Here is a 19,752-nt window from a genome sequence, read left to right as displayed (position 1 = left end):
TTGCGGTTTGAGTTCTGCTGGAATTCTAGATATCTCAAATACCGTTGTTGTTTTTCTTTTAAAGTTATTATCTTCTGTTTAACATTTATATGAAAAAAACCCAGATATAATCAGCTTTATTTAAACTGACCGTGTGATTGTTCTGTAAGCCCAGATAGAGGGTATAAAAGCCCTGATTTCACAAAATGCTAGCCTTGGATCTCCCAGCTGACACGGCTCTTTCTCCTGTCACACTTCACCTCTACAGGAGCAGTACGAGTTCTGCTACAAAGTGGTCCAGGAGTATATCGATGCCTTTTCTGACTACGCCAACTTCAAGTAGCCACCTGCCGTGGATGGATGGATGTCCAGATACACTTCTTACAAAACATGCACTCACCGGAACACAGTCAGACGCACACACACATTAGCGTGCAGGAAGCTGCATGTTACCATCGGATGGATTTTTTTACCTTCCCTTTTTTCTGATGGAAAAGACTCGTCACAACATGATCTGTAGATGAGACGAACTGCCCGGAGAGGAAAAGGGAACAGAGGCCTCGGCCCGGAGGAGGACAGGGCAGCGCAGTCGGACGGAGAAAATAACTGAGATGCCTTCTTGAATATTTTGTAATATTGGTCTTGTTAATACAGCCCTTCTCCCTATTTTCCTCCCACCTCTCCCTCACCCCCCAACATGTATATACACTTACTGTGTTGCATCTTCTTACTTTGGTTTCAGACACAGTTTTGAGTTTGGCTGCATATTCGGGTGGCACCTGTAATGTATTTTATTGGTATATACATATAAATATATAAATATATATGAATATAAATCTAGTGCTTTGGAGGCTAATGTAAAAAAAAAAACAATCCAGTCACATTAAGGATGTTTGGGTTTTTTTTTTTTTTTTTTTTTACTTTTTAGGGAGAGAAACATTGTTGGCTTGGCTAGAGCCACGCTGTAGCAGTAACAGACACATCCTGGACTGTTTCCACTCGTAGACATCCATTTAGTGAACACACATGGGGAGCTGTTTTTTTTCTTTTACAGATTAAATCCCAATCTAATGAGCCAATTACAATTTCCCCCCTTTTTGTTTCAGGGGTCAAAGGGTTCAAAGGGTCACTCACTATTGGAGATCAGAAACGCTGTGATGTAGCTCATTGACTCAGGTTGACACACACACACACACACACATACAAACAAACTAAAGAGCAGGAGCCATGACTTTCCTCTGAGCATCAGTGTGCGTGTGTCTGTTTAAACTGGTGCAGAAGCTGACAGAGACTGCACAGTGTTTTTAACACCGCTGTCTTCTGTCTGTCAGCGGCCAGAAGTCCTCCTCTCACTGGCGACACTCTCACAACCATGTTTGGACAACAAGCACCCGAAAGCATCTGTAGCCAACGTATTCCTCAGCTATTAAAGAATAAAGACAAATAAATATAGACTTTTTGTAACCCCACACCAAATACTAATTTAGGGATATTGTGAATTCATCCATCTTTTATCAAATCATTTTTTACGGTCTGTTACAGTATCAACGACAAATGTTGCTCATGTTGACGAGCCAAACAATCTCAAGTTGCTCCATTAAGGCATCCTTAAAAAAACAACAATGCTATATTACCCAGCATAGTTCTTTCTTGTTTACAGACACATGTCAGTATTGCTAGTAGATTGTATCGAGTATTTCTCTCTGTATGGGTTTGCCTGACTTAACTCCTTTTTAAAAAAAATGTTTTTATATATACCTCTACATCTGCGTCACATCACTTCGCTGTGCTGTCACACTTTTAAAGAATTATCCCTCTTATTTCCCACTATGAACTCTGAAACCGAGGAATGTTTTATTCGAATGCTGTTGCTAACAGAGTCCTCAAACATGGATACAATGTTACTTAACTAGTGGAAGCGTGCCATGCAATGTGTGCTATGATTTTTTTTTTGATGGCTGTCCTTGGAGGACGCTCAGACTTGAACTACAGCGTTTCTTTTTTATTTTGAAGATGTCACAAATGAGGCTGTGCCCTTTTTTGATTGTAATTGAATATGAATAATGTCAGCTAACCACAGGGCTTCAGGTCAGCTGAATTTCCACTCAGTCAGCTCAGGAAATGGCCAATGCCAGGATTGTTTTAAAATTAGAGATTGAACAAATACAGCTCGAGTTCATCTCGGCATCCGAATCGTGTTGAAATATTTTTATCTCAAAAAGAAAAACAGATTTTAATATCATTATATTTGGATTGATAATTCTTTATGTAGATTGTAACTTAAAACAGTCCCGTACATGTACATAACCCACGAAACGCAAACAAGGAAGAAAAAAAAGGAGCACAATCAGTTTTTGAGTTCTTGACAGCAGACGTCATTAAAGTTCATGCTGACATTTCAGGAAGGCTGAATGTTGCGTCGATGTTGATTGTTTGAACGCTCATGCACTATTTGCACCGAAATCGAAGCCCTTAAAAAAAAAACATACTCAACCAAATAAAAGATGAGATCAGAATATTGACATGTCCTTCAAATTCAGAATATGGGTACTAATTTACAATCTTGAGAAGCTCTTTCAGGTCTCAAACCTCGGAGTTAGCCCCTCTGTAAGCCCCCTATGGGGACTTGAAGTAGCAGATAAAGGAATCGACCGCTCACTGAAACTATTGACTGTGTGCATTGTTGTCATTTCAGGTCTTCTTTTTGTTCCAAAGCCTCACAAGTGCCCGCACTATTAGTTTAGGTGCCATTGTGTTCTTCATTTATTTACTCTGTCACTTACTGGGTCTCTATACTGATTAGAGGAAGGGGTGGGTTTTTTTTTGTTTGGCTAATCTGTCCTTTCTTTGATTCCAGTGAAATTGTGTGTGTCTGGGTCATTTTGATCCCTTTTTGGTCTCACTGCAATTGGACTGCAAACCAGACACTGTGCCAACCAACCCATCGTGAACTTAGAGAAGTGCCTCTTTAGTAGGTTTTCAAAAGAAACTTGATGTCATCCGAAAGTATTTCCCCGTCTCCATATGTATTCCCCGCTCTCGCCTGCAGACTGATGACAAACCTTTTTTTTTTTTTTTTTTTTGCGTGACAAATCAATAGGGCCAAAGCTTTGACTGGGTCAGTCATCCATCCTTTGACATTCCCTCTGGTCTCAACTATGTCCACCCCTCAATTGTGCTGATAATCATAACATTGAGGTAATTTTAAAACTAATTCCATCTTTGATTTAATTTCATTCCATATCACTGAAATGAGGGGGGGTCCATGACAGGTAATCAGGACTGGGTGCTAAAAAGGGCAAAAATAAATCCTAATTTTCGTCCCTCGACAAATGCAGCTGAATTGTTAATGCAGAACAAGCTCATCGTCCCTCTTTCACATCGCTTTCTTCCTGGAGCTTTGCCCCAGTGGAGCATTCTCAACACAGAAAGAATTCAAACGTTTTATTTAGAGCCTCAAACTTTCCGCTCTTCTCCTCTCCACCTGTTGTGTGTCCTTTACGTCTTTTTATCCGCTAACCGCTGTCCAACTACGGCTTCTTTTTGCTCTTTTACTTTGTCCTCAGACCTTTCTTTTCTTTTCCCAGTGGTCACTGCCCACTCCCACTTGTACATAATGTAAGGTTATTTATATATCATTCCTGTCTGCTGCCTTGCTCTTTTTATTTTCTTCCCCTCCACTCTGCTTTTTTTTTAAAGATGTATATTGAACTGTATCGGGACCATTTTGAACTGTATTACAGATGATTCGTTTGGCCATTTTTAATTAGGTATAATTGTCTTAAGCAAATCCTATTTTTTAATTTGCCTTTGTCTGTTTCTAGTGTTTTGTTATTCAACATTTGAATATATGTATATATAATTATATATATGATAAAATTATATATAATTATATGATGCCAAATGGCCTTTCTAAGCAAGATACTGTTCAAACCTAATAAAGTGCTTGAGATTTTATCTTTTGTCCGTGTTTCGTTTGTCTCTGAGTGTAATGTTGTGTAACATGCCGGACAGCTCCAATACACTCATCCCTCGTTTGTTTCAGGTCAGAACAACCTGATGCTCATTACAGCCCATGTCCTAATGAGAGACTAACGGTACAGTGGTGCAAAATAATTGCCAATCGTTGATGAGCGGTATAGATCAGGCAGTTTTCCTGAGTGTTGCTCATGAAAGGTTTTCAATCACTGTTTTAACCCTTCACCCCATCAAATATTAACATGCTTTCTGCAAAAATAAATAATTAAGGAAACATTTAGAGTAACTGTATAAATGTGTTTGTGTGTAGACAACGATAAATCAAATCCACTTCAGAACACAGACTGTATCCTTTACATTAAAGGAACAATATGCAAGGATCAAGTTGCTTCATGTAGATTGCACAGGAAAAATACAAAGCTTTATACAAGAATAGGTATTCAGAGCTTTCTGCTAGAAAGCTGTAACACTAAGCACTTCTCACAGAGTAACCTACATGGTGCAGAACAGAAGGTTAGGGAGTCCTTCTTCGTGCACCTTATCCCATCTTTAAAGCCCGTTGAGTTTTGGATGATGGTTGTTCTTCATGAGTTTGGTTTGGCCCAAGATTTCTACCTCTTAAAAAGGATGTTTTTTCTTGCCACTGTAACTCCTAAATGTTGTTCAGTGCTGTGCTCATGATAGATTAACGTTGGGTCTTTGTGATAAAACAATGAGTAAGGTCTTTTTCCTGCTCTTTTTAAAGCGTCTTGAGGTAACATTTGTTATGAATTGGCGCTGTACAAATAAAGATTGATTGATTGATAGATAATGAGAGACACCATTCTCCACCAAACGTCTGTGTACCTTAGATTCTTCATTTTCAGTCGATCCATTGTGTTGCTTTAAGACAGAGGTGGAAAGAGTAGAATAGTACAAAGATTCTACTCAAGTTAAAGTACTATTACTCTGATGAAAGCACAAGTAAAACTACCTAACTAAGTAAAAAGTGACTTGTTTAACATTGACTTAAAGTATACTTAGTTACTTTCTTTAACAATTCGGATCTCTCCCGTGTAGTGCAAAAAGGACGAGAGAATTTAAATCTCAAACTAGTTGTTTTTCATTATGATTTTATACACGCAGAAGTCTACCAACTCAGTGACACTGATGTGTTATTCCTTTTCAAAGATCTTTAAAGAAACATATTAAGTTTGACCTTAAACAATGTGATACTTGAAAAGGAAACCACAGAACACAAGTCCACCTCTACAGACTTAAGGGAATTCTCAGCTTTAGCATTCATTATGCAAAATCTGCATAATGGAGTAAGGATTAAATGGAGACAATATTACCTACAAGTATGGAAATGTTGAGGATGCAAGCTTAACTCTGGACACTCAAAGTCTCCATATCTCACCATCTTCAATTCTCACCATTCATTTTTTTTTTAATTCAGTTTCTTGTGAGTGCCAAAATTTACAAACAAATCACTGAAGTGAAATAGAATGATCAAGGATCAGGAGGATCGGGGGAACATTTTGATCCAATGGTTTTATTGGTGTATCGATAAATGATTTAGTTTCAGTTACAGTCTGCAGAGCTTTAAGGGTAGAGAAATGAGGGGAAATGAGTACTTGTCACATTACAGGACACAGAAAGGTGACAGGATGGTTTGTTTGTGAGTATCAGTTTTAGACCTGTTGACACATTTGAGTGCTTTTGTTGTCTGTATTTTGAAGCTTTTTCATATAGGATGGGAAAGACTTAACTTAACAACAAAGCCACCCATCAGTAATTGTTAAACTTCTCTTTGTTTTACACAGAGTAGATAATTGCTTTTTCTTCATGTACATCAATGAGTCAGGGGGCAAATCCTCTATGATCAGTGACGCTTCTTGCAGTCATCTTTCTATAACCAATCCCCTGCACCAAACATCCGTGCGTCACAGCGCTCAACTGAGTCAACAGTAGAACATAATAGTCACCTCCTGAGTGAGATCTGGTTCTGCATTTAAACCTCTGAAAAGGAAATACCTGTCCTCCCTTAATTGAGAGGGATGTTGTCAACGGTGTGGGTAGGAATCCACCATGTTTGTTCCGCTTGTCATTGGCTGACCCCGTGTTTCCCCTGACTAAAGGGTCACCCAGGTCGGGAGTTCATGGAGGGTCAATGTGGTCACAACCGGTGCAAAAATAGGAAATGGAAACCATCCACTGTTTGATCTAAAATATATTGTGTAAACCTATTATAGCCATACATTTAATATCAAGACCCATGACCCAGACTGAAGAAGCCAGAGCCGAGAACTCATCTACACATTTATAGCTTATTTTAAGATCCTCCTCTGTAAACATTTTCATGAGTTATGTTTAAATTACACTCTGCTGTATGCTGTGAGTGGCACTTTTTAAGATATTGTCCACTCCACTTTGAGTGTCCTGCAATGTACGATACAAAAAAGTTCACGTTCATCAATAAACTGTTAACTGAATGACTTAAATCTGTCATTCAGCCAGAGTAGCTTTGTTGAAATGTGGATTTGGACGATGTAATGAGCAGATGAGCTTCACAGGTGTGTCAGCGGTGTTTGCAGGTGATAATTGGAATTGTCCATGTCTTCAGGACCTCTTGTCCCCAGAGACCCCTCATTTGACCACAGGGAACAGAAAGGCCAAAGGGGTCAGTGATGGGTGGGGGCAATAAGGGGACGATAATGGAAATGTCTCTTGGGAGGGGGGCCTTTTAGAGTGGTATATTAAGGAGGAGGAGGAGGCTGAACAGAATCTCCCATTACACTTGAGAAACTGCGAGTTAAATTCAGAAACTGACCGACAGAAAAGCAGGGGCACTGACAGACACTTATAGTGATAAAGAGTTGAGACAAAGGTAAGGACGCTATCTTAATTAAACTCTACATTACTTTTTACTGTGCTATCTTGTAAAATATTTTTTTTTATATAAGCATTAATATTTAAGTGAGAATTTTAGATTTCCAAGGCTAAAATGGAAGTTTTTTTTTATCTTCCTTTAAGGCTAAAAAAGTTCAGATTTTTTTTTTGTCTCATCATTCAGTAGATTTATGTTTGTTCTGAGTACTATGTTTGCCTTTGGCTTAATTATACCATCATGGGATCATTGATAGATCTGTATGGATGGTTTATTGTTAGTAAGCATTTACAAAAATTGTATTCCAAAGAACATTTTAACAAGGAGGAAAATTGCAAATAAATTCTGTGTGCTAGTGTTTATCTTTATGCTGGAAAAGGGGGACAGACCATGCCCTCCATGTGGTCTATAGTCTGTATTGTTTTTCTACTTAGCAAAGTAAAGGATGCCTTTTCAGATTCAGTGCACAAGTTGTACCAAAGACTGTCATTTTCAGCAACTTCAATTAACATTGGAATGCTTTGACATTAGGTTTTCTAAATTAGATATTAAATGGTTAAATATATAAGTTGTTTTTTTTTTGTCAGAGCTAATTGTCCACCTTTGCCATCAGGTGAGAATACCATGTGTGCGTCTCGGCTGGTCTTGCTGCTTGGACTGCTTCTATGTGTGGGGGCTCAGCTGTCCAACGCCCAGCACTGGTCCCATGGTTGGTACCCTGGAGGCAAAAGGGACCTGGATTCTTTCAGCACGTCAGAGGTTTGGATCATTGTTTGTTTGTATGTGTTCAGATATTTTTGTTTTCTGTTCTTTAATTCTCAGAATCTGACTCGTTCTGTTTTTCAGATTTCAGAGGAGATCAAGCTGTGCGAGGCAGGAGAATGCAGCTACTTAAGACCTCAGAGGAGGAGTATTCTGAAAAACATTCTTGTAAATTAACTAATGCTACCATATAAAATGCTGCATAGATGCATGTTGTACAAGCATTCAACATTGTCCGCAATATTTTTACTGTGCATAACGATTAACATGTAATAGCTCTAAATGTAGTTGATTGAGTGAAGTAAGTCTTTTTGTATCGTCTTTCTTTGCAGCTGGACGCTTTAGCCAGAGAGCTCCAGAAGAAGAAGTGACAGCTTTCCACCCTTTACTGTTTTTCTACCCAGGGACCTTCTTCTTCAGTGTCCTTGTCATGATGTTTAACAACTGAATTTTGTTTCACTTACCTTGTCAGTTTCTTGTTTATCAGTTCATTTGTTTTCAAGCATTAAATTAAGTATACTTGTGGCAAACAAATGTTAAACCATAATGTCCAATAATAAAATATCTATTTTGATATGAACTTCTTTTTTCATGTAAATGGTGTAAAACTATATCGCAGTAGTGTAGTGATATTGAGGGAAAAGAAAAGGAGACTTATTTGTATAGATGTAACAAAAAAAATATATTGTGAAAAATGATACTGAGTGGACCCGTTTTTCTTAGGTCTTAGATAAAAATGTCAGCTTTGAGGTGGATTTAAAATAGCTTCATACAGAGGAATCAAGGGAGGGTGAACCCTGAATTGAAAACTATGCTTACTGGGATGCTTGAAAATAACAACATAATGACACGATTTAAATTATTGTATAGTTAGTTAGTTTGTTTTAAATTTCGATGTCAAAAGAAGACCTCATTTGTCTTGTATCAAAGTATGCTATTCCTGTTTATTTTCAGTTTTTCATCCAGGATATCACCATCAACGAAAGAGGTTTTGAACAATTAATTAATCGAAAAATGAATTAAATAAAAATTAAAGTATGTTTACAGCCTCAATCTTCAGACAATAATTGAACAACTTAAAATGTTACGGTTTTTTTTAAATAAATAAAACAGACTGTAAACCCTCTGCTTGGTCTATCTGGTGACGGGTTATAAATACCCTGACATCACTGCGCATGCTCCAAACAGCTAGGGAAAATATGGACGTCGAAAGTGTCTGTACTTCGCTTCTAGCGGAGTCAGACGCTCGAAATAAAACTATTAGTGCCCCTAATGTGGCTTCTGTGACAGATGCTGACAAAGTAATAAACACTAAAATAGGTAGTGCCCAGGTTGAAGGTGAGTTTTGTCTAGAACGTGAAACATTGTTCGTTTTGTGTCCTTCCTGCCAAACCAAGGTTAGCTTTTTGGCTAACTGGCTAGCCAGCTCACACATCGAGTGAGCAAGCTAACTCCTTAGCTAAATATGCTAATGTCGAGTTTCTAACGCTAGTCACGTCAGAAATTGGCCTTTATCGTGTCTGTATACGTGCGTCCCGACTCGTCAAAGGTGTGGTTTACTAACACACCCTTCCTGTTATCCAGAGTGAATGGGTTATCCGTCTCCCAGGTCCGGGAGCGTTTAGCTGGTTACAAATACTTTGAGCTAATTTCCGCAAACTCAGTCCCCAACCATCGCTGCCATTTAAATCAGCCACATACCATTAGATAAGGTAGTTCCTAGTAAAAGTAACTTGTTTTCTATCGTTGGCTAATATGTCGTTTCGCCAGGTACAAGTCCACCAAACAAACTTTTAAGCTGTCGAAATTAATTCGACTTTATTATGGCAATATATCCTAAATTAAGTCTTATCAGTTTACTGCAGTCCAGTGGCACAAAACACAAGCTTGGAGGTAAAAGAAAAAGGTCTAAAAAATAGAGTATAGTAAAATAGTTTAGGTATTGTTCCTCAATTAAACTGAACATATTCAGTCTACCTTTCAGAATGACCACCTGTCCCTTACTTGGTGGACTGGTTCAGCTATAGAAATACAAATTGCCCCAGAACAAGGGTGTGAATAGAAAATAATACATATTTAAAAAAACATACGCTCAAGTAAAATATCTGTTCTCCTGTTAACCACTACTGAGATTATCATTTGGTAAGTATAATATTTGAAATGTATCTAGGCTACGGACGTGGATATTGTGGGCACTGTTTGTCAAAGTGGTTATATTTCATTTATCCTTGGCAGTCATTAGTTCATTTGACCCGTAGATATGACTTTGCAGACTCAATTACAAATGCCTTATTTTATTGGAGCATTAATGGCGTGTATACGCTATTTGTCTTATTTCATAACATAAGAGGATTCAGAGACGTACACATTTTGAAAGCATGCTTAGTTTGCTCTCAGTTGTGGGACCTCAGAGATTTAGTTATTAGTCTACTCTTTACTCATTTATTTCAGTTCCTCTTTTTTCTTATCCTTAGTTTAACAGCAGATTCCTGTCTCTCTCTATTATATATATATATATATATATATATACATATATATATATATATGTATGTATGTATAGAGAGAGGCTATTAATAAAAGATGATGTCGATGATTAATCTGAGAAATGTTATCTTAACAAATTTTTTTTACAATCATTCTGCATACTCAAAGAGAAAAAAGAGTATCTTTGCAGATGAGACTTTAAAATATTTTTTATCCAAGAAAGAACTGTGTGACAAACAACTTAAAATCATTTTTAAAAAGTTGTTTTGTAATATTCGCTGCAGTGCAAGGATACAAAGAAACATTTTAATATTCCTTTCAGTTTATTCAACCCTTGTTAATGATGTTTTAATTGTTTAAGTTGCATGTCAACACAGTCTCTAAAATGAAACTCAGTGATCAGAAAAACAAAAGAAAGACCAAAACAAGTCCAGGCCTGAACAGTTGTGCTATTATGAATATTGTTATAGAGAAAGTTCAAAATGTTTGAATCCTAAAAGATCATGTTTCAAATAAGAAGAGCAGAACCTGATGTACTTTATTAATAACTATCAGGACAAAGTGAATAACTTCTCCTACATTCAGTGATTGCATGACTGCAGTTAAAGAATATACAGTATTTCAGACTGGAAATGCTAAAAGAAATAATTTGATACCAACATTTTATTTCATGTTATGAGTAAGGTCTTTTCCCTGCTCTTTTGTAAAGTGTCTTGAGATAATGTTTGTGATGATTTGGTGCTATGCAAATAAAGATTGATTGAAATCAATCCATTATACAAATGTTAAGAAGTGTTGATGAAAGTAATTCTTAAGGGGTGAACACAGAGAGGGAATAAATCAATTAGGAATTTCAATTTTGGCATTTTATGAAAAGTTATGATGGATGGACATCTCTTCACTGCTTTCCCAAGAAATACTTTGGTCATAAACATTTATATAGTTTTATTTCTATAAAGTTAGGAGGTAGTTAGACTTTGGATACATATTAAATACAATATATTGATACACATAAGACTGGCTTTTGCATTGCAGTACATTGTTTTATCAACATGTTGAAACATGGGGGGGATGATTTGATTGTCGCAGGGGACTTTTATCACATTCAGAACATTTGATTGAGCGGTTTGTTTTTTGCACAAACTTATTTCTTCATTTTTTTTAACTTACCTTCAGTATGTGTTGTCAACAGAGACAGTGAGTATAGCTCTGATGTAGAACTTCAGTTATTTATTGTCCAATACTTTATTATATTATATATAGATTAGAAAAACAAGAGGTGAAACATCTCAATCTTTTTTACTTCTTGAGAGAATATTTTTCCAAATCACTTCGAAAGGAATTTTCAAATGAATGTAATGACATCATTTCTAAGTTGAGTGTGAACTGGCTTAACTAATTTTCCTCTAAATTCTTTGTGTGTAATGTTCAGGTGACTGTTCGTTAAGCGACTCGGGAGACAGGAGTGAAGAGGTGCTACTAAAGGGTCTTCTCACTGATGACTACTGCCATGTGTGTGAGGCTGTGCTGCTCTTTGAATCGCAGAGGCTGTCCCATTACGAGGTGTGTGCTGCTGTTGAAGCACTAATCATGGAACTGTTCCACAGGTTAAAGATGTTTTTTATCACAACTCCTTTATCCTCCAACTGCAGGGAAAGAAACATGCTCAGAAACTCCGGGTGTACCTGCAGGCCAAGAGAGCTGAGAAGATGAACAAACACTCCACGGGGTCCCAGGTTAGCACTCCTTTAGACATTCTACACTTGTCTTTATTCATTTTTTTTTTGCATTATTGATCTGCAATGTCAAAAAATTGGGCTGAAAAATGAACAGTTACAACAGCACTGAAAGCCTCTTATAATATCAAGAATAAGAGTCCTCGTTTTAGTGACCCAGCAAAATCCTTAACAAAGAATATGATGACGAGAGCGATGCACAGATGGAAGCCCCCTAAGAACGTGGGGAATGTAGTGAATGGATGCAACAGTCTCAAATTCGTACAAGCAGTGGTAGAACTCTGGATGCTTTTTTCAGAGTACATATTTATGCAAGGAAATATACAAATTCTTCTCAAAAGAAGTCAGTCTTGTTCATGCCTTTTTTTTTCAGCAGACCATGACTACTGACAAGGATCGTTTCTGTGAGCTGTGTAACATGGTGTTCAGTTCCCCCGTGGTGGCTAGATCCCACTATGAAGGAAAAGTCCACACAAAAAATCTGGGGAAAAAAGGACTTCAGCCCACAGGTACAGTTGTGTAAAGGAAAAGTGATGTACAGCTGTGAATTTAAGATCTACACATGTAACTTTAAGTTTTGTAGAAACTGATGTGATAAAGTGTAAAAAGTGGAACACAAATGAACTTCAATTGATTCAAGTCTTATTGCTGTTGTAGACAGGTACACAGAGTCGAGCTCTTTACCGAGTGTGACACAGGATTCTGTTCATGCCGACCAGAAATCAGCAGGAAGTAGTGATATGGAACATCTCCTGGACCCCACAGCCACCACAGCTACACCCAGCACAGAGGTTGATCTGAAGGACCCTAACAAGTACTGTGCCCTGTGTGATGCTTCCTTCAACAATCCTCAGATGGCTTTACAGCACTACAATGGACGCAAACACCAGAGGAACCAGGCCCGACAGGAGCTGCTCCAAGAGCTCGGAGACACTGTCCAACAAGGTAAAACAGGATTCTGCCTCCCAGCAAAGCAGTATAATACATATGTCATGTGACCCAGTGGGAAATATATTGGAATTGCAGGTAAAAATCATTAAAAAAAAAAAAAAAAAATTCTGGAGGAACATTTGTTCTTTGGAGGACACATTATATTTTGCATGTACAGTAAGATGATAAATTAAACCAGTTTAATCTGGCTGCAGAATGTCAACCCTTACTTACACACAAGGTATTAAGGAATTTAAAGATCATTTTGAAACGGCAATCCTGTCAGACAAGAAGGATTTCATCTCACCAGAGGTAGCATGAAGTTAGGAGAATAGCAGGTAGGTGTTCGCTTTAAAACCCTCTGACAATAGAAGTGCTGTTGGTGAGAGTTAGTCGTATCAGGAACAGTTTTCAATAGATGTTATTTCCATTTGGACAGTTACATTGGACATTTCTTGCATTGCTCCTAGAGTCAACTTTACAAAACGTTATGAAAAAAAAATAGGAGCAATATTAGAGATGAAAAAGCAGCAAAATTCTACAACAATTCTACAATTCATTTAGCAGACGCCTTGAGTTTAAGTGACGGACATCAGAGAGTAAGTACAACACAAGCAAGGATCTAGAAAAGAGGAAACAGCGTCAGTTAAAAGGAAACCGCTTTAAGTCCGATCTGACAAAATGAATTTGTAAATTAATAAAAGTACACAAGAAATATACACTGTACAAAAAATACTCTGATATTTGCAAGGATACACTGTAATATAAAAAGTACATGTGTCTTTTCATGTTAATTGTGTACCTTCATTATTTGCATCTGATATTATTTACCACATCTCTTATTGAACACAGAAGTTTTCACACATTATTTCACATTATATGATTGACTTTGCAAATGTTTGCCCTGTGAGGAAGTTTACTGTTGTTAGCTGTCATTAGGTAGGTGAGGTGTGGGGTGAGATATATCTACAGGGAGTGTTAAATAATAACTTACTGACTGTTTGCAGTTGTTTCTTCAAATGTCAACTTCAGGTCTCCTGGAGTGTTTTTTTTATTAATCTGCTTTTTATCTATAGTTGCAGGTTGTGTAAAATGTGTTTGTAAAAAGATTTGGAGATGAAATCCAAAAAAAATGAAAAATATATGTTTTATGACATGTATGAATTTTATGAATATTTTTGACATGAGTTAGAACCACTACAAAAAAATAAAATGAAGAAATAGATGTGAGTGCTTTGAATTGTTCATCTTGGTCTTTAGCTGTTTTAACCCACTTCACCATCTCTTCCACTTTCTATTGTCCATAGACAACTCCCTGATGTGTTCCATGTGTAGTGTGCAATTTAACTCTGTGGAGATGTACCAGGCCCACATGCAGGGGAACAAGCACCAGACTAAGTACGATCAATCATTTGTTAAAACAGATCAGGACTCTGTGATATCATTTATACTGCTCTCACAATGTCATCATTTTACACTGCCCTTGACTTTGTTGAACTTCAGCACTGATAAAGCTCAGTTAAGCTTCATCTGAATCAGTCAAATTATTCCATAAAATAATATTGACTCCTTTTTCTTTCTTCTCTACAGGGAGAAGAAGGTCGTTGACCTTTGCAACGCCCAACAAAAAGTCTACAGCACATTTGCAGATGAACTTTCTGATTACATACAGGTTCAGAGGGCTCGTGGAATCACCTCAAAGAACAGTCAAGTCCTCGCAACAGCCGACAAACGAAAGGAGGATGAGGAAGAAGAACAAGATGAAATATTTAACAAGGGAGATATCTCAGAACTGGACAAGCCATTGCCAAACCTTCATCCCAGCTCTAACCCTCCTCATCACTCCCGTCTAGGTTGTTTTAATCCAGGTGAAAGGTGGCGTCCTCAACATCAGGGCTCTTCCTGGCCCTCTGAGGGCTGGCACTACAACTTCCCTCCTCCTGTTTTCCCAGGCCCAGGCTCTGCACTGATCTCTAGTATGCCAGTTAAAAGGAGGATGCACAGAAAGCAGTCAAGTTCTTCCTCGTATAACAGCTCATCATCATATTCCTCCTCATATTCCTCCTCTTATAGCAGCAGTACAAGTGACAGTGATGACAGTGAATACAAGCGCAGAGAAAAGAGGAAGGCTAGAAATTCCAGGAGGGAGAGGGACAGAAGGGCAAAGGACAAGGACTCAGACATAGCAGAGAAGAGGAGAAAACGACGGAGGAAGGAAAAAGGTAAGGAGTCGGTGGAGAGGAGAAGAAGGGAATCTGGAGATGCAGAGGAAGAGAGGAGAAGAAGAAAAATCAAAGGTCCTGGCAAGCGGGGAAGACGAGAAAAGAAATCCCCGGAGGAGGACGATAAAGAGGAGGAGGGAGGGGGCAGAGAGTTGGACAAATTAATGCCAGAAGACATGAATGACAATAAAAAGGAAGGGGAAGTGGATATGAATGCTGATATGAATGTTGAGGAAGGGGATGGTGGACAGTACGAGCAAGCCAAACCCAAATACAGGAAAGAGAAGAAGAAAACAAAGGAGAAAGTAGACAGTAGGACAGAGGATGAGAAGCTGTGGGATGACTCTATTCTCGGCTGTTAAACTCACAAGACCAAGTATGACAGATGACATTTAGTAATACAGTTAACAATGCAGTTTCCATTAGAGCTGGCAGCACACAAGTGTCCTCAATAGATTGCTAGCTGGCTAGCCATGGTAAGTCACTTTGTGTTTCTAATGAATGAATGAATCATAATTTAGATGATTTTTTATGTTGGTTCTCAAATATTCACGTCTATAATGGCTTTATTTTCACTGTGACACTTAATCATGTATAATATATTTTATTTTTATTTGATGGCACATTGTCTTCTATAACACTTGAAATGATCAAGATCTTCCTGACCTCTTAACACATCACAGTTAAATGATGTTTTATTCTTTGTCATTTCCTCCAGGAAGGGACACAATAGCTTGATTGTGATCCCTTTTATAGCCTGTGGTAGGCAGTGTTTAGCTTCACTTAGAGTCTCAGGAAAGTCAATGAAAGCCAATAGATGACAGAGGCTTAGGCATTTTGTTAGTTTTAAAGCTAGTTGTGCTTTCACTCAGGCACTGCTGCAAGAACGTTTTTCACATTCTGTCACTTTTTCAAATAGATTTTCTTTTTTTAAGAAAAGATGAGTGCTAAGACATTGTCCTATTTCACAGTGCATCTTCTGTTTGTTTTGGATGTATGTGCACAACCAACCAGCTCCTGAAATGTTTGGGGTCAGACAGGTGCAGAAGTTGAAATGAGGACAGCTCTTTACAAACTTCATAATTCCTGTTCTATGCATGGATTAAAATGTGGCTGCAGTGTTACAATTTCTAAAAACCTTGTTGACTCCCACAAATGTACATTGAACAATATAATTGTGTTCAGTTGCTCTTATCAGGGAATTCTAACAATAATCTAACAATAAGCCTCTCTTAGAGCTCTTTGTCACAGCATACATACCTATTCCTAAAAATAATGTGTTTGGGTTTGTTTTTCTTTGAATTACAAATGCTTTGCAGGCCATATTTATGACCGAACAGACATTTCTATCATCTTTGTTGCTTGTCTTATGAATTATGACAATGTGCTTTGTTAAAAAAAAACATTACTAGAAAGCAAAGCTAACTAAGTGTTTTCAAATTGATTTGATAAGTTGCCATTAAACTGGCCAAAAACATAAATGGACCCTACACCCATTCAGACCTGGACAGATGTCCATCTATTCTTCAAAACCTATTTGTTTATGAGGTTTTAAAAGAATAGTTTATGAAAAAAATAGGTTTGGTTTAATATCAGAAACAATTGTATTTTAACCTTTATGACAAAAACAGGACAAAATAGAAAGGCTCAAAGCGGCAATGCCAATAAGACTTGAAAAATGACACATTTTGTAAATATGATAAAGATAATACAACTTTGACATGTATAAGTTATATTAGGCAAAATCAATGGAATTCATTTTATTTTACATTTGGTTTATTTGCTTAATTCAGTAAATGATTTCCAACACAATAACACAACATACAAAATATACTTTTTCTAAAAAATAAAACCTCCCTGTCTGTTTGCAAACCGGAGCAGGAAGAAGACAACTTATACCTGACCCTTTCTAACAACAACATAAGTTACTGTAATACAGAATCACATGGCCAGCCTGTTGGTGTTAACTTTCTCTTTCCACAAATCATATAAAATTTAACAATACGTACCGAAACAATCAATTACAGTCATCTCAATGTGAGATTCACTGAATCAGTTAATCATTTCCCATTACTTTTTCTAGAAATATACTTTTTAACTGAATAATACTTGAGCAGCATTTCACATTATCCAGAGAACTCCACAGTTCCACTCCATCTACTGAAATACACATTTGTTTCAATGAAATATGAACACATGGACTTCTGAAATTAAATGTATCATGCAACCAGTGAAATAGAAGACTTCTGTTGTGCGACTCTGAGGTGCAACTTTAGTCAACAAAGACAAACACTGTCTGCTGTTAAGTTACTTGGCAGAATTCAGACGATTAGTTTTTCAGTAGTTTTCAACTGGCTTAGTGTAAAGTCCCAGTGATGTTCTCTATATCAGCCCTCATTGAATGCTTGTTGTCCAACCGGCTGTGGCTCAGTTGGTGAAGTCGTCGTCTCTCAACCGGAAGGTCGAGGGTTCAATGCCCAGCTCCTGCTGCAACATGTCTGATGTGTCCTTGGACAAGACACTTAACCACCAATTGCTCCTGCTGCTACGTTGCTACATCAGTGTGTGAATGGGTAGGTGTGACATGCGATGTAAAAGCGCTTAGAGTACCATTAACCATTTATCAGTCAAATAACTTGGTCAGAACCAGCTGTTGTATAATAATAGTTATTGAAGCTTCCTAATGTGTCTTTTAAGTGTTGCCGAAAATACTATTTCAAATATTTTGATCCCAGTGTAGACAGCATAGGGAACTGTAAAAGCGGGAAGTTACAGAACATTTAACATTGTCATCTAGGAAATCTGTTGGACTGGAAGAAGTTTCAACTTGTCGTAGGATTTATTTGAAGCTTTGCTGATGAGAAGTTAATGTAAACACTGAAGTCAGAAACTTTCTCAAAGATGATCATGGCCTACTTGTGTATCTCTACAAGACGCCAAAGAGGAATGACAAACTGTTGGCATTTGAGGGGCTAGGATTGAGAACTTGCTGCCTTGCAACACTCCTGCAATGACATGGATGTAAAGTAAGTGTCTTTTCTTGTATTTCTTAACTTTTTAAAGAATTGCCTAATGAGAGATGTAGAAAAATTCAAATAGGTTGCAAACTTTTCAGCAGTCACCTTTTAACTTGAAGCGTCAGAGACGAACAAAGGGCTCAAGGGTGCGTAAAGAAAAAGCTCTGAAGCCCCCTGAAATCTCCTGTTTTCAAAGAATCCTGTGGTCTCGTTCCCTGTGCTCTCGAGTCTTAGACCCCCGTAGCTATAGGTTGCCCACATCCTCTTACTTTTAGACCCCCGCCTTGCATTTCTGTACTCTTATCTCCATCAAGTAAGAACATTCACAGCCACCACTCAGGAATTAAGTGTTAATGTGTTTAAAGTGAATTTTCAGTGGTCGTGTTTATCGGAGCATTGAATGATCAGTTATGTTAATGGATGCATTAAAGTTATCCAATCAGTTAGATATACTACCTTTAATATGATGTAAAATACATACTGTAGGCATCAACCAAAAACTAATCTCAAGTGACACTTTTTACACTTCAAAATGCGATGTAACTCCATCATTTTAGACCTTTTACAGTATGCACCAGCCAAACAGATATTGTGCATTAAGTGAAAATCTAGTTATTTAATGAAGTAATCATTATTAAAGTCATTCATCAAGCATGTCGTTTATTTTTCCAGCAAGATGAATGTGTCAGAAGTTGCTGCTGTTCTTCCTTTTACAGCGTCATAAATGAAGTACTAAACTGATATTTGACAGAGAAATCTGTTCATACATTTCTTTAGGCTCTTGTAAAAGACATTGGCCTTTTATTATTAATGTCTGACTCTCTATATCTGCAATGATTTATCAATTGATAGACAGATAACTCAATGGAATAAATAGGCATTTGCAGCCCCAGTTGAGTCTTTCTTAACTGTGGTTTTTATTGCAGTTTCATTTTAGATTTAAAAAAAAAGAGAGAGAAAAAACTTAACCACAACATGTGAAAACATACGTACATATAGATTGTTTAAATATTGTCAAGTGTGTTAAAGACAGCGAGAGCTATGGATTTCCCTGTCAAAAGAAAATGTGTTCTTCACTTTAAATCCATCACAAAATGATGGAAACTAAAAAAGTGGACGAGAATGACTGTTGTGGAAATCATGTTTTTTCAATTTTTTGAGAAAATGTAATATTTTAGCTTGCTACTGTTAGGTGTGAGCTAGCATTAAATATAATTGAAATACGTTATCAAGTATCGTATTCCTGTATATTCAATGGAAATATGAGCTGTTTGGAAATGACGGCCATTTAACAGAGACTTGAAGTAACACGTTTACATTGATGTTTTCTGAGTTCTTTCAGTGGAGCTAAATGTGCTCCCATGTCACATTACTAACTGCGATCATTAAGTGACTTACATTTTGTCCAGTGTGATGGAAATAATCAAGGGACAGATGTTCTTTTTATGAACAGACAAGACATAAAGTAATATTGTGTCTTAAACCTGAATATATATTTCACTAACATGGGGATCTAAGTACCAATTGAAGTTTATATTCAATTGGAATTAAATTTAAAATCAAGCACGGTTGAATGTTCAAATCTTGACGCTGTGACAAAGGGTGTGTAACATAAATCACTTATAAATTTTCATGTTTCATGTATTTAAAAAACAAAACGTCTCATCACTCTTAATTCTTTGTGTGTTCCTTTAAGTGTTAAGTAAGAACACATAAACATTGATATTGAAGGATTTTTCCTTGAAAAATGTACCCAGTTTTCCCTGGAATTTATT

At 37.3% G+C, this 19,752-nt stretch overlaps 3 protein-coding genes across 5 annotated transcripts in view; all 3 read left to right on the top strand.

The window, feature by feature from the left end:
- The window catches only part of ptpra (protein tyrosine phosphatase receptor type A), a 29,270-nt gene extending 25,334 nt beyond the window's left edge, over positions 1-3,936 (top strand). For both annotated transcript variants that reach the window (XM_061042296.1, XM_061042295.1), the window contains exon 22: positions 248-3,936. In XM_061042296.1, coding sequence (XP_060898279.1) covers positions 248-322 — 75 coding nt within the window. In that variant the 3' untranslated portion in view covers positions 323-3,936. The remainder of the gene's footprint in view (positions 1-247) is intronic.
- A 2,747-nt stretch (positions 3,937-6,683) lies between these two features.
- gnrh2 (gonadotropin-releasing hormone 2) lies at positions 6,684-8,683 on the top strand. Its single transcript, XM_061041848.1, has 4 exons — positions 6,684-6,826; positions 7,440-7,585; positions 7,673-7,756; positions 7,921-8,683. The coding sequence occupies exons 2-4, from the start codon at positions 7,451-7,453 to the stop codon at positions 7,957-7,959; spliced, it is 258 nt and encodes an 85-aa protein (XP_060897831.1). The 5' UTR covers positions 6,684-6,826; positions 7,440-7,450; the 3' UTR covers positions 7,960-8,683.
- Positions 8,684-8,779: 96 nt separating this feature from the next.
- On the top strand, positions 8,780-15,888 carry zmat1 (zinc finger matrin-type 1). Of its 2 annotated transcripts, none has more exons than XM_061042294.1 (7): positions 8,780-8,926; positions 11,505-11,635; positions 11,725-11,808; positions 12,185-12,317; positions 12,466-12,753; positions 14,046-14,136; positions 14,329-15,888. In XM_061042294.1, exons 1-7 carry the CDS (start codon positions 8,788-8,790, stop codon positions 15,320-15,322), a joined length of 1,860 nt encoding a protein of 619 aa, XP_060898277.1. In that variant the 5' UTR covers positions 8,780-8,787; the 3' UTR covers positions 15,323-15,888. The 2 variants fall into 2 exon arrangements, with proteins under 2 accessions (XP_060898277.1, XP_060898276.1); XM_061042293.1 differs by having other exon boundaries at positions 12,182-12,317.
- Positions 15,889-19,752: the final 3,864 nt, after the last annotated feature.

Source organism: Labrus mixtus, chromosome 7 (assembly GCF_963584025.1).
Source record: "Labrus mixtus chromosome 7, fLabMix1.1, whole genome shotgun sequence".
Classification (NCBI taxonomy): domain Eukaryota; kingdom Metazoa; phylum Chordata; class Actinopteri; order Labriformes; family Labridae; genus Labrus; species Labrus mixtus.
The sequence above is the reverse complement of the archived record's forward strand: the minus strand, read 5'-3'. Positions and strand labels throughout refer to the sequence as shown.

Coding starts and splice junctions, on each gene's coding strand:
- gnrh2 (XM_061041848.1), top strand. CDS start 7,451: ATGTGTGCGTCTCGGCTGGTCTTGCTGCTTGGACTGCTTCTATGTGTG. Junction 7,586..7,672: donor ATTCTTTCAGCACGTCAGAG/GTTTGGATCATT, acceptor TCTGTTTTTCAG/ATTTCAGAGGAGATCAAGCT. Junction 7,757..7,920: donor GTATTCTGAAAAACATTCTT/GTAAATTAACTA, acceptor CTTTCTTTGCAG/CTGGACGCTTTAGCCAGAGA.
- zmat1 (XM_061042293.1), top strand. CDS start 8,788: ATGGACGTCGAAAGTGTCTGTACTTCGCTTCTAGCGGAGTCAGACGCT. Junction 8,927..11,504: donor AGGTAGTGCCCAGGTTGAAG/GTGAGTTTTGTC, acceptor TGTAATGTTCAG/GTGACTGTTCGTTAAGCGAC. Junction 12,754..14,045: donor CGGAGACACTGTCCAACAAG/GTAAAACAGGAT, acceptor TATTGTCCATAG/ACAACTCCCTGATGTGTTCC.